The 13,594-nt window shown below is 41.0% G+C and overlaps 1 protein-coding gene across 1 annotated transcript in view; it reads left to right on the top strand.

Moving 5' to 3' along the window:
* The first annotated feature begins 1,289 nt into the window (after nt 1-1,289).
* The window catches only part of NBEA (neurobeachin), a 516,634-nt gene continuing 504,329 nt past the window's right edge, over nt 1,290-13,594 (top strand). The window contains exon 1 of the mRNA XM_050714797.1: nt 1,290-1,878. Coding sequence (XP_050570754.1) covers nt 1,600-1,878 — 279 coding nt within the window. The 5' untranslated portion in view covers nt 1,290-1,599. The remainder of the gene's footprint in view (nt 1,879-13,594) is intronic.

The raw sequence follows: 13,594 nt of genomic DNA, 5'->3' as shown, positions 1-13,594 counted from the left end.
ACATCTATGAATCTGGTCTATGTATACTGTCAAGCACCTACTGGGCTTGCAAAACTGTAAATGTGACGTACTGTATTTACAAGTATGTAGAGCTAATGCCTCTGATGGTACAGAGCTGAGGTCTTTTCTTGGTGGAGCCTAGAGCAGCTGTTGTAATCCCGGAGGATGTACTGATCAGGTCCTGCTGATTCACTGTGTTTGTGCAGTTTGCTGTCTACAGGAGGACTGACACTCCTCCCAAATTCCCAAATTTGGGGTTAAAGAAGAGACAGGATGAATGGTATTCTGAGGCCTGGGGGCAAGATTTGTTGTAAAATTCAACTTTGTGATTACAGTCACTATGAAGCCAAGATAGAATGCATTTGTGAATGGGGATGGATTATCTCCAGCACACACAGAGCAAATACGTAGTTTTATTCAAACCACTATTTGAATAATTTAAGCCTCTTCAAAACATACCAAAGGTGCTTCTGTTTCTCTGATATAATACCGGAGAGGATTGAAAAAATGCTCGTTGGCATCACTGAAACAAATGGGCTCGGTGAAAATGCTGTTGACTGGGCATCTCCAAAAATACCACCAGCACTGAGAACCAGAGGCAGGAGATATGAGTAAGAACTCCGTGATGATATCCATCACTGTGAACAAGCAGCACGGGCATTCTCTGGCTGGAAGACCCCAGGCTTTCCCCCTTTTGTCCCCACACCAAAGGAGGTCACACCTCAGGAGCCTGTACGTAACCCCCCACGTCCCCATTGGAAATCGATTAAAAAGATGTACCAAACGCTTCGTACAGATACTTTTAACACCCAACAGCCCGGGATCAGCGCGACCACCGTGACTGGAAAACACGCGACGCTGCCACCCAGGCCCCTCCCAGCACGACGACGGGGGGCAGGCGGCGAGGGGAGGCGAGGAGGGGGCGCCTCCTCGTCACGAAGACCGCCACCCCTCTCCATCAAGGGGGGCACGGCGAGGCGGCGGGGCGGGCGGGCGCCACCCCGGCACTTCGGGCGGCGGCCGGGCGACGGCGGCTCCGGTCCTCGGCGCGGCCCCGGTCCTCGGCGCGGCCCCTTCAGGGCGGCGGCGGCGGCGGGCGGGCGGTCCCCGGTGCACCTGCTCACCTGTCGCCCTGCCGGGAGGGGGGGCCCCGGCCCCTGCTCGGCCACTCCCCCCCAGCGGGCTCGGCGCAGGCGCCCTAGCGGCTACCGCAGGCAGGGGGCGGCAACATGGCGGAGTGAGCGGCGGCGGGCTCGGCTCCACAACAACAGCGGCGAGCGCTCGCCCCGCCGCTTCGCCTCCGCGCCGAGCCGAGCCGTGCCCGGCAGAGCCGAGCCGAGGAGCTCGGCGGCGCCCGCTCCTCCCGCCCCGCGGCGGGGAGGCGGCCCCGGCTGGGCAGCCTTCGGCTAACGGGGCATCGGCGCCCATAATAATCCCTCATTATAGCGGAGCGGGGGAGCGGCTCCGGGGACGGTGCCTGCGCCTCGGGCCGGCTCCCTGCGGCCCCGCCGGCTGCGGCTGCGGTGGATGCTCGGCTCGGCCCGGCCGGGCGGGGAGGAGGAGGCGGCGGCGGCAGGTGCCGGTAACGGCGGGGGGTAAATGGCGAGCGAGAAGCCGGTGTCGGGGCCGGAGCCGCAGCCCGCGGGGCTCATCTCCGTCGGGGCCGGCGGCGGTGGAGGAGGAGGAGGAGGAGGAGGCGGCGTGGCGGTGATGGGGGAGCTGAGGGCGCCGGGCGCCGGGTCTGTGGTGCTCCCCGCGGGGATGATTAACCCGTCGGTGCCGATCCGCAACATCCGGATGAAATTCGCCGTCCTCATCGGGCTCATCCAGGTCGGCGAGGTCAGCAACCGGGACATCGTGGAGACGGTGCTGAACCTGGTAAGCGGCCCGCCACCCCGCCCCGTAACGCCCCGGCGGGCCCCGGTCGTACCCCCCCGGGGCACCGGCCACCCCCGGCCGGGACTGCCCCCTGCGGCCCTCCAGACACCCGTACTGCCCCTGCCCCGAGCCCCCCGCACGCCCACGGCCCTTCTCCAGCCGTGGGCGGACAGCCTCGCCTTCCCCGACTCCTCTCGTGCCTCATTTCCCGATAATAACGCGAGCCGCTCTTTTCCTCGGCAGAGCCCCCCTCAGCGCTGCCCAAACTCCAGGCAGGACCCTGTGAGGTACGGGCAGGCCGCTCGTCCCCTGCCCACAGCCTCCCCACCGCCTCCTGCAGCCTGATTCTTAACATAAAATACATAATAAAGAGATGAAGTAATTAGCAACTTCGGGTTCTGGGTGCTGCCGTGTAACCTGACTTCTTTGGAAGAAGAGCGGTGTGGATGTAGTAGCTGTTTTTAATTGAAAAAAAAAAAAAGGTTAGAAAAGCAGCCTGAGCTGATGGCTTTTCTTAGTGGCTGAAGCATGTGAAGGGTTTAACCCTGTGAGCTCAGAGCTGGCTGAGCGTTTTATGTAGGGGAAGGGGGAGGAAGGAGATTTTTGCAAGGATTTAGCATGCTTTAATATCTCTAATAAAGAGTTAGTTGTATTGCAGCGTTGGGCTGCTCGTGTCTTAATAATCTGTCACGCTTTCCAAAACACATTCTTGTCTGCAAAGTAAGCGCTGTTCCCAAATTCAGGGTCTGTGCTTTGCAAAATGTTATTATTTTACGTTGTCGAATAGCTTGAAACGAGGAGATGGTAAGATGTAGCTCCTTAGTCATCTGCTCACTTCATGGAGTGAAAGAGTTACTGCAGGACTGTATGACTTAATGTTTTTGCGCTACCTACACCAAAGCCTGAGGAACCTACAGAAGCCAAACGAGTGGATCTAAAAATGAATCACTTTCAATTATGTGCAATTTGGTGCTGCTCCTGAATGCAAGATTTGCTGCAGCAAAGCTTTTGAAGCAGTTCAGTCAATGAAATATCCTCTATTTTTGCATATAAAATAGGATGGAAAAATGACTGCTTCAAACTGAATGGCTATTAATTGAAACTGCCTTTGTTTCAAATGAATTTAATGCTTCTGACCTATACCCATTTTGTAGAAAGTCATGTAAAAATATATTTTGTTTCAAACACTTTAAAAGGATGTATTCCTCTGTTTGTTTGGTAGCTATTTGCATTTGACCTAGCACAGGCTGAATGGAAAAGCTGCAGCATGCAGAGAAAGACATTATTTGGCCAGATCATTTTAATATTATGGCTTATACAAATGCACAGGGTTAAAACCTTAATAGTTTTTTGAATATGTCAAAACAATAATGTCATATATTTCCCACTCTTCTCTACAAGATGTTTGACGCTTAACTGAAGCATGTTTTTTAAATATATATATTTTTGTATAACTGTAGTACAAGTCATCATAACTTTATTGGATTTTTACCCATTGCTTTAAAAGTAGCACTCAAAAGAAGGGAATGACAGACACTTATTTCATTAACTGGCTTTGTGTGGATCATAACAGATACTAGAATTTTTAATCCTTTCCTGATTGTTTTTCTTCTTTCATTCTACTTACTGATATTTAAGCTTACTTTAATTCTGGCTGTTAATGCATCAGCAACTGGACTAATATTGGCTTATGCTTTGGGGGTGTTAGAATGTGTTTTAGTATTTATTTGGAGGATGTACAGTGCTTGGCTGTAAGATCTACCTACTTAATTAGTTGCTATTGCTGGAAACTATGCTTATATTTAAAAATAAATGCAACTGTTTCACAGTTCTCTCAGCACCAGGAGACGTATATGAATGTGAAACTGCTTGGGAGTCTGCTGCAGTAGCGATGCATTCTGGATCAGTCATTACTTAACAGATGGACTGTAATATACAATAGTCAGTATTCCCACAGCAGAGAGAGGTTATATTGTCTGCTAATCTTTTTCTTCTCAGTGCAGCAAATGTCTAAAACTTCTGCCTATATATCTGAAGCTTAATTTACTCACGTGTAAAACAAACATAGTGAATAGGGCAAATACAAAGTAAAGCTGATGTCATACCCCTAAACCACTAAATTTTAGCTGATTCTTTATTAAGGATTTTAATAGCAACTTTAAATAAAATGAAATTTTGTATTTTAGAAGCATTCTTGTGGGATTGGAGAGAACTTGTTTTTTTTTTTCTTTTCCTTCATCTTTACCTTTACTACGCTGTTTCTGAATGACTTTTAATGCAAATGTGATAATGAGTAGCCAGTGTTTAGAGCTGATTTCAGTCTGTGTTGTCTTTGAAAGGAATATAACCTATAGTATACCACAGTGGGTATCTGTAAGTCATTTGATAATAGCATTTTAGTATTAGAATGCTGCATAGCTATGACTTTAGTTATTACCAGGTAGAATCAGAGGTTAAAGTTTGAGATACTTTTTTTCTTTTTTTCATGTTTGAGATTTCTGCTTTCTTCTATGTAAAGCTTAAAGAAGTCTTTTGATTCTTCCTACATCTGCTATGAAAGCAGCAGAAAATGCCCGAGACAGAACTTTTGTTTGGCTTGTCCTTGCCCAGGAGATAGTCACTTTTCTTTCCTGTTAGTTTTCTTCTTGGGCTTTCTCTAGGACGGTTGGTACTTTCAAATGTTTGATTTGGTGATCCCACACAGTGGTTTGCTACTGCATTTCAGAGTTATTTCATGTGCTATGTTCTAATGTTGATGGATACAGTGACTTACCGTGTCTGCAAGTTGATTATATGCTTTAATCCAGTGTTGAAAATCTTTTTCCATGTTTAATGTTGTTGGATTTTCACCGTTGCTAAATTTTAATAGTTGACTTTCCACTCAGACAGCGTTTTGTTTGTGTGCATGGCTACACTGTTTATGGGGTTTGTAGCAACAAACACTTATCTTTTCCTTAGTGACACTTCTTGTCCTCTGAAATTGCTGTGTGTTCACAATCGTGTTATACCGGTGAATTTGTTTAATGAAACATCTCTTGGTAGAGGTGTTAGTATAGCTTATATTATTCTTCGTGGTTTAACGTTAAGTGGAAAACATAATGGAGAGAGGATTCCGCCCTTCACGTGCAAATGCCAGTGAACTACTTAAAGTTAACTCCTAGCTAAGGAGTTAACTCCTTTAAAAAAAAAAAAAAGTGCTAGTATTTATAGTATGAAGGTCAGAAGATGTTAAGAGTCTATGAACTGCAGGCTTTTCTACCATGATTTTCTAGAATATAGTATTTGATTCCCATTTCTGGAAATGGGAGGGAACTTCCCATCATACCTCATGCATTCTTCTATGCTGACGCTTATTTTGATGTTTGTTTTATGGGTATAATATGAATTCCCAGGTTTGGTATGCTCCATCTGACATGTACTGACCTTTGCGTACTACAAAGTAGTAAACTGAAAAATACTTTCCTCCCAAACATTGTAATCCTTTCATTGTTCTTTGTGATTTCTCTTTGGGGGTATTTTGACCCCAGTTCCATGCATCTGTTGAGGAAGGAGGCTTTTCCCCTTTGAACAGCTCTATTAGTTTTCTTAAAATACTGTCGAGGACCTTGTTATAGCTATGATAGATGTGCTTATTGGTGTTCTCCATAGTCCCTTTGCTTCTTGATACCCTTTCATACTTACGGTACATGTTAGGCTGATGTTTAAATTGAAGTTCTGCACAGTGTGCTCCAGCAAATATGATGTTGGGGTGGAACTGGGTCAGCCTGCCCATCTGTATTTTTACTTCAAGGATATTTTTGTTTCACTTGTTTCCTAGTTAAAAATTTCACACATGGCTTTAATTAATTGGTCTATAATGCATCTCCAATGGTCTTTCCTTTCATTATTTTTACTGACTTGCTTCCTTAATTCTCAACTTTTTCAGTATTTTAATGGTTTTGGGACTTTTTTCCTTCATTGTGTGTTTTTAAATGTCACTTGTGTGGCCAGCTTTCATCAAATAAGCCCATGTGAATTGCATTGTCTTTTTGTTTTAGAAAGCTTTCGTTGTTCCAGTTTGAATTTCTTAGAATTTGAGTTCTGTAATGCTGATTCCATGGCAGTACAAAATACGAAAGGTGAACAGGAAGCCAGCTGACACTAAAAAATTGTGACTGCTGCTGACACATGCTGCTTGTTTTGCCTATGCATGTTGAACAGATGATTTGATGCAGATTTGAACAGATTTCAAATTGATGCAGGTGTAACTGACCAGTGTTCTTGTGCAATCTGGAAAACTTTGTTTCTTTATGTATATTTTTTTTGTCAAGCTACAGAGTGCTTGTAAGAAGTAGGTCAAACACCAGGCATAGTTCAGAAAGTCTCTTGCTGTTCTTGTTGACTTCAGCCCACGCTTCTGCCTAGCTCTTCTCATTTTCTTGACTGTTCCATCCCACTTCAGTGTTAGTCACCCCTCAGAAGAGGTAAGCCATTTTTTAGTGCTCCATCATGTGTTGTACTTGCAGGAATAGCATTTGCTGCTTCAAAGCAATTGGTTTGGATCATGTGAGGGATGATTCTGGCCCTATGGTCTCTTTGTAGCAGTGGTCATGAGGAAAAATGTGAAAGGAGGTATATGTAAGAAAGATCTTTTAACCCACTGGTTGAGGGTTGTCTTGAGCTAATGTTGGGTTTTGATATTTGAGTTCTTTTAATCCATTTACAGTCTTGGTTGCTCCAACTTCCGGGGGCAGAGTTCTGCTATTGTGTGGGGAGAATTGCTTTTGTGCTCTGAGAAAGAGGGGACCTCATAAGCTTTAGCCTCAATCATGTGGCTTATGTTTGTCTTGTAGAACTGGCTCTGCAGGCTTAAGGATCTCACTCCATTTTCTTTGTGGAAGCCGTTCCATTTTTGTAGTATAATTCTGTGTTGGTGGACGGTATTATTCAGAAAAAGCAAAGTTTGGGGGAATTTTTATTTATTTATTTATTTAATTTTTATTATTGTATCTCTGTTTCTGGTTTTAGGTAATATTTAAATTGAGGTGTCAGTTCTTGTTCCCAGTTGCTGTCTGTCCCACTGGTCCCTATCCTGCCCATTCTGTCTTCATTCTAAACTGTCTGGGAGTGACTGTAGAAACTACCAGACCTATATGAAAAGTGCAATATTTGATACTAGAGGTTGTAATAGCACTCCATGGACAGCTACACAAGCATACTGTAGTCATTGTTGCTATCTAGTACCTTCGTGGAAAACTCAGTTCTGGTTACAGAAAATCTTTGACTGGATGTTTGCTTGTTTTCTTCTAGAATAACTCATTGCTTTTAGCTTTCTAGGTGTTTATACCTAGGTGGAAATTTTTTTTCCAATTCTTGTATTAGTCATGAAGCCCTAGTGATATCTCAGCAAGGTGGCTTGGAATCTGCTGTGGTTCTGGTGTAATGGATTGATACATTCCTATAGGCAATATATTTTTAACTTTTACTGACTTGCTTCCTTAATTCTCTACTTTCTTAGTATTTTAATGGTCTCGGGACATTTTCCTTCATTGTGTGTTTTTTAGCCATCTCTTGTACGGCCAGCTTTCATCAAATAAGACCACGTGAATTTCATTGTCATTTCATTTTAGAAAGCTTGCTTTGTTTCAGTTTGAATTTCTTACAATTTGAGCTTGTAATGCTGATTCCTGTGAGTATTTCTTACCACTTAAATATGAATAGGTATTTTCTTCTTAGGTTTACATCTCACTTATTTTTACAGGATTCAGTTCATGGAGTATAAAGAAAGTGAACAACTAAGGCTTTTTTTTTTGTCACACTGAAGTAATAAAGCTCTGAGACTGGTATCAATAAAACTCATCCGTTCTTTGTCCTTTTCCCCCTACCTGGTACCTTAGAATTGTAGAATATCCTGAGTTGGAAGGGACCCACAGGGATCACTGAGTCCAACTCTAACCCTAGCTATGTTTTATCCTTTTGCATCAAGCAAAGGGTTAGCACCTTTCTCTATCAAGATGCTATTTTTACAAAACTGTGACCTCGTTCCACATTTACACTGTGTGTTTTACAAGACAAAGTATTCAGCCCTGTGCTCTGTTATACAGTAATCTTTCCCCTCCGTATTTTTCCTCACTCCCCTCTACCTTGACTTTCTGAACGGTACTCAGGGGGGTAGAAGTCAAAGGCTTACATTCATGAGGCTGATGTCTAGGAGGCTGCGGTGCAGTTTTTCTTCCATTTTAATGTGTTTTGTTTTTTTTTTCAGTGCTTCTACCCGTACTTATCAAATACATGACATGCTGTGGATAACTACATACTTAAAAACAACAGCGATGACAAAAAATTATCTAGTCATCTCTGAATTTCTTCTGAAGGGTTTGTTCCCTCTCCCTTTCACCAGCTGCCATACTGAATTTAGTCAAAGTGGAATGAAATACGTGATTGGGTTAGTACCAAAACAGCAACTATTATATCCTGGTAAATACTGTGGCTTTTAACGGCTGTGTTAACTTAATAGGCTATCCGAGCTACTTTAAATCAGTCTCATATTCTTATCTGTTCATTACTTGGTACTGAACTTTTTTTCTTTTTGTACCTTTGTCTTGGTAAGTCTACCATTTTAAATCAACCTTTGTTGCTTCAGGTTGCTGTAGCATTTTGTAGCACTTTACACACAACATGTTGTTGCAGCTGCCTCCTTAGTTGATTCCTTGTATGTGCCTGGTGACTAAAAGATCAGTGCAGTAGTGTTTGTTTACGTTGATGAAGTTTCATTTATTTTGTGATGGAATTAGATCTTTATTTACCATTCATGTTTTTGGAAATACCCTACTGGGCTGTTTTAGTTATTCTTGCATAGAGAAAACCTTTAATTTATCTTTAAATCTAAATGAAATCTAGAACTTGCTTTTATAATCAGAGGTGGTAGATCTTTTGAAACACCTGTTTTGAATTTGGTGGCCTACCTACCACTCTTGTCTTGTAAAGGTTTAGATGCACTTGAGTGCACACATATCAATATATGATATTCAGCGTAATGATAAAAACAATTTTAAAAAATGTATATATTTGTGAGGAGCAACATACCACTTCCTTGAGGATAGAAATATCTGTTTCAACTATAGGATTATGTTGAATTTTAAGTAATTGAACTATAGTTTCTTAACTTCCGATTTAAGCAGGTTGTTTATTACAGTAATCTCAAAGGAACAGATTGGGTTCTTTCTGGTCAGAAGTTGTGGTGCTTCTCTATCTATCTACTGACTTGACTCTCTGCTAGAATTTGCATTCTGGTATTTTATGTGGTTTAGAGTTTGTTCTACTTTGAAAGTACATAGACAATAATGGTCTTCAGTAACTAAGTAAGCCAGTATCGTTCTGGTCTTACTGAGCTTTGTAGCATGATGTCAATTCACTTATATTAATACCACCCTGTAATGTACCTACCCTGCTTTAACTTTAAAATTGGGTTGCATCAGTGAAATTGTTCCAGCACAAAGATTCTTGGAAAGCTTACATAAATGTGAATACTGCTTATACTGTTCAGTGGCTTACAGATGCTTGATTTCTTTAGCTGTTCTGTTTATAGTTGAAAGCCTTTCTTAACTATACAGACTAGATTTTTTTTTTTTTGAATTAGCTGAAAATGACATAGGGCAAGATTTTCACTTACGAGTGAAATTGTTATTTATTTGGGTGCATTTAATCATGTTTGTTTTGTACCTGATGACGTTTGAAGTGCTCATACAGTGTAGAGAGAATGATGGAAACAATCAATCTCCTGACCGGAACCTTCTAAACTAACTCCAGTACCAGCAATATGGCATTGTAATCTGTTTTTACATGATCTCACTCATCCTGGCCTTTTAAATTTTCAGTATTGTTTGATAGATACTCAGGAAATCTTATGTTACTAACTTTTATTGACTTTTGATTGCCTACTTTGAATTGATTATTTAAGAACCACTTTAACATTTTTTTGTCATTTCTTATGTAAAAAGAAAACGTTTTGAATATTTATAAATACAGTTGTGAATATGGAAGTACAAAGGAGCCTGTACAAGCCTGCTGAAACAAAGACTCATTCCTAATACAGATTTATATAAAACTAAGATATGCTTTTATTACCTATGGAATAATAACAGTGAAGTACATGTCTGAACTAGTAATGAAGTGACTGAAGCCAAGCCCTGACTTGGATTGCTCATCCCTGACCAGTCTGTTTGCTCTTATTCTTAAGCTTTTTGTAGCTCACTGCATCAATAAATATTTTTTGATTTAGTTGTGAACTGAAAATCTTCCTGTGTCACTTTAAGTGTTAAGAACCATTCTTAAAAACAAAACAAACAAACAAAAAAACACACTTTGAAATCTGGGGAGCTTTCTGGCTTAAAGTTGAATATGTGTTTTATAGCTAGCAGAGTGGGAAAGTCATCTGTACCTTCCGATAGGACACACATATCGGAATGTGACTACAGAGTTCTGTCAACTCCAATTGTGTACCATACCCATAATGTGAGCAAATGTACCTGAAGATTGGGAAACACTAAAGCACAAAAAAAAAAAAGAGAGGTTTGAACTGTTATAACTGTTATATCTGAGGATGTTACGTAGGGAGAATGAGCTTCCCAGTAGTCTAGGGAATGAACTTGGGGATTTTGCATCTTTGCAGGAGGACATTAGCTGCAGCTTTTTAATTGCAGGAGGAATGTTGAGGGAATGGGGCAGGAGCTGTTGTCTGAAATCAGAAGAAAAAGCTGTTTTTGTAGGAAGGAAAGCAGCTCCATCCCTCGCCAAATAATAATTTTTTAACCTTAATGATACTTACTAAGGGGCCTCTAGAAACCGCATTGCGGGTATGTTAAGTTACAGCAAATGGGAGGAGATTAAGAACCTTACTATGTGGTGTTTTACACATTCATGATTGGTGTCCTTTGGTATTTTCTTTTGATGTTGAGAGCTCCAGTGAAAGCCATCATTGCCAACTCAGTTTTTACATATGCATTAGGATTGTTGGCTTGAATGTGTTCCTCCATGAAACAAAACTTCAATGTGCTGTCCTAGGCTCACATGGATCTTTTTTTGTTTATTTCCCTCATCAAAATCACAATAATAATCATGCCTTTCAATTCTTTTCTTTGGCACTCACATTACAACGTCCTTCTGAAACTTCATTGTTCAGGCACTTTTGTAAGCTAGCAGAATCACAGAAATTTCTTAGAATTGTAGAATAGTCGAGGATGGCAGGGATCTCTGCAGGTCACTGGACAGAAGTCCATGCTCAAAGCAGGGTCAACTAAAGCAAGCTGTATAGGGGCCTTGCCTGGCTGGGTTTTGAATATTTCTAAAGATTGAGAATCCCAAATGAAGTTTTTATTCAGGTGTAAGTGGAATTTGCTGTGCCTTTTGTCAGTCATCCTGCCACAGGGAGCTACTGAGAGGAGTCTGGCTCCATTGTCTCAACTCCCGACCTCTCCACCTGTTCTGTTGCACCAAAAATAAGCATACAGGTTGATAAGATCTCTTCATACCTTGTCTTCTTGAGACCATAGGCAGTCTCTCAGATTTCTTCAGACTTTCACTGTATGTCAGATGTTCCAACCCCTTGATTGTTTGCATGTTTAGGTCTTTATTCGCCTTGGGCAGGCAATAGTGCTCCCTTTTTCAAAACATGAGAGGCAGAGTTTGAAAAGGCTTTTAATTATAGCAACCCCTTTCCTCTTCTCACAGTAGGAGCTACAACATCTACTCAAATGATCCAGTCCATATTGCTATGGCTGACCCAGCAAAGGACAATTTGCACCACATGCAGCCGGGAAAGGAAACAGACCTCTGTGAGCTGCAGCAGTGGGTGTTTACTTTTCATCTGTTGTGCCTGCCTGCTAACAAATAGCCATGCTCAGACACACAGATCTCTGTCTGCCAGTTCTGCAGATCACGGTTATGGTTCTAGGAAGGCTTTATTTCTTGGATTTCAGAAATATGACATGATATTTTACATATGACATCCACATTCGATATTCTGCTAAAAATGTATGAATTATGTAAATGGCTTAATAATGAGTTAATGAGACTTTGCGGCTCTTAACATGTATTTTAAACGCTACCTTTTCAACTACTTAGCATGAACTGAAATTAGACTTGAAGAGCTATTAACATAGCCTTCAAAGTTACAGATGCTTGATATGAGTAGGAAAAAAAATACTAACATTCAGTACAGAGTCACAGCTCTTTAAATTATGAATTGAGTTTGTTGAAAATAGGCATGACTTTGTATAAAGTCTAACCTTTACAGATGAAACATTCAGTAGCAGTATATGTGCGTATATGTACCTTAGAAATGGTAATGTGTTACACAGTCATCACTGCCTAATAATATTTTAATCATTCTTGTTTTGTACAAATAAGTTATTCTGAACAGAATTATTTTATGTGTAATAATACATTGTGACTGGAGCTGTGTGTAGGTATAATCACTGAGAGGGAGTCAGTCACTGACAGTTTATACAGTACAGTATTTGACATTTTAAAGGTAGTGCTCATTGAATAGGAGTTGATACTGTCTTTAAAACAAACTGCTCTTCAACAGGTGTGGCTTCAGTTAGTAGTTGCAGCTATTTCATAAAACCCAGAGGTGGGTTATTCCCAGTTCTCACCGTTATGATGGTTCCCTTATTACCTACAAGTTTAAAAGATTCATAAAACAAGGAAAATAATTATAATAAAAACAGATGATCTTTTATAAACATTATAAAAGTTTTTTTTATAAATATATTTTGTAAAATACTTCCATTTTGTGAAAGGAAATTAATTTCTATTTAAGAACAGATTTGGATCTACTTGCTTTGTTGCATGTCCTGGCTCAGTTAAAAATTAGTTTTCAAGTCTGTAATCCTTCTTCTCACTTGAAAGTAGTTTACTCGGAAAGCTATCACATTTTTCAGTAAGCCAGCAGCTCAGCACAGTGCAAATGCATGTAAAACATATTAAGAGCCTTTGGTGTAACTCTAAGCAACAATCAAAAGGAAGGATACAAACGGGGGAAGCTGAAGTTTCAACTGAAGGGGCTAAACCATGTATGCTGATACCTTTTAGACTGTCAAGGATGATACTTTTCCAGTTGAGTTTATTCTCAAAAGTATCAGCACAAAAAATGTAAGCTAATCATTTAGCTGAAGTTTAATGATTAAGAAGTGATACAGCTGAAAGGCAGCTTTACATTTAAAAAAAATTTCAGACTGTATGAGTGGAAAACCATGAGTACAACCAGCTATCTCCTCTCAGTGAAGCAATGTTTGCCTGGAATTACAAAAACATTAATTTTTTTTTTTTAACTTGTGAGGTGTCTGAGAGAATTACCACCATCTGTTAATACCAGAGTCTAAGCCTGCATGTGGGTTTCAAAATGCTTTAAGTGTTGATTTTTATTATTTTTTTTAAATAAGAAATCAATCTCTTAGAACTAAACTTAGAGCAGGTATTAAATTTCAGTGTAAAAAGCAAATACCTTTGTAAATAAAGCTCTTTATAATAAATTTTAATCTCTTGAATTGTTTGTCACAGCTTTGGTTTGTGGCCCTAGCCTGTCATCTGAGGTTAGAATGGCTGCAAATACTTGTAATTGAGCTCTGCTCCTGCACTAATTATGACATAACTGGCTTTTCAACTTACTTTAGCTCAACTGAGCTCTGGCTTAGCTTACTTCCCTCCTCAAAAGAGAGTGGCACGTACAAAATAT

Source organism: Cygnus atratus, chromosome 1, assembly GCF_013377495.2.
Source record: "Cygnus atratus isolate AKBS03 ecotype Queensland, Australia chromosome 1, CAtr_DNAZoo_HiC_assembly, whole genome shotgun sequence".
Lineage (NCBI taxonomy): Eukaryota > Metazoa > Chordata > Aves > Anseriformes > Anatidae > Cygnus > Cygnus atratus.
Note: the sequence above shows the minus strand (reverse complement) of the source record. Positions and strands in the feature narration are given on the sequence as shown.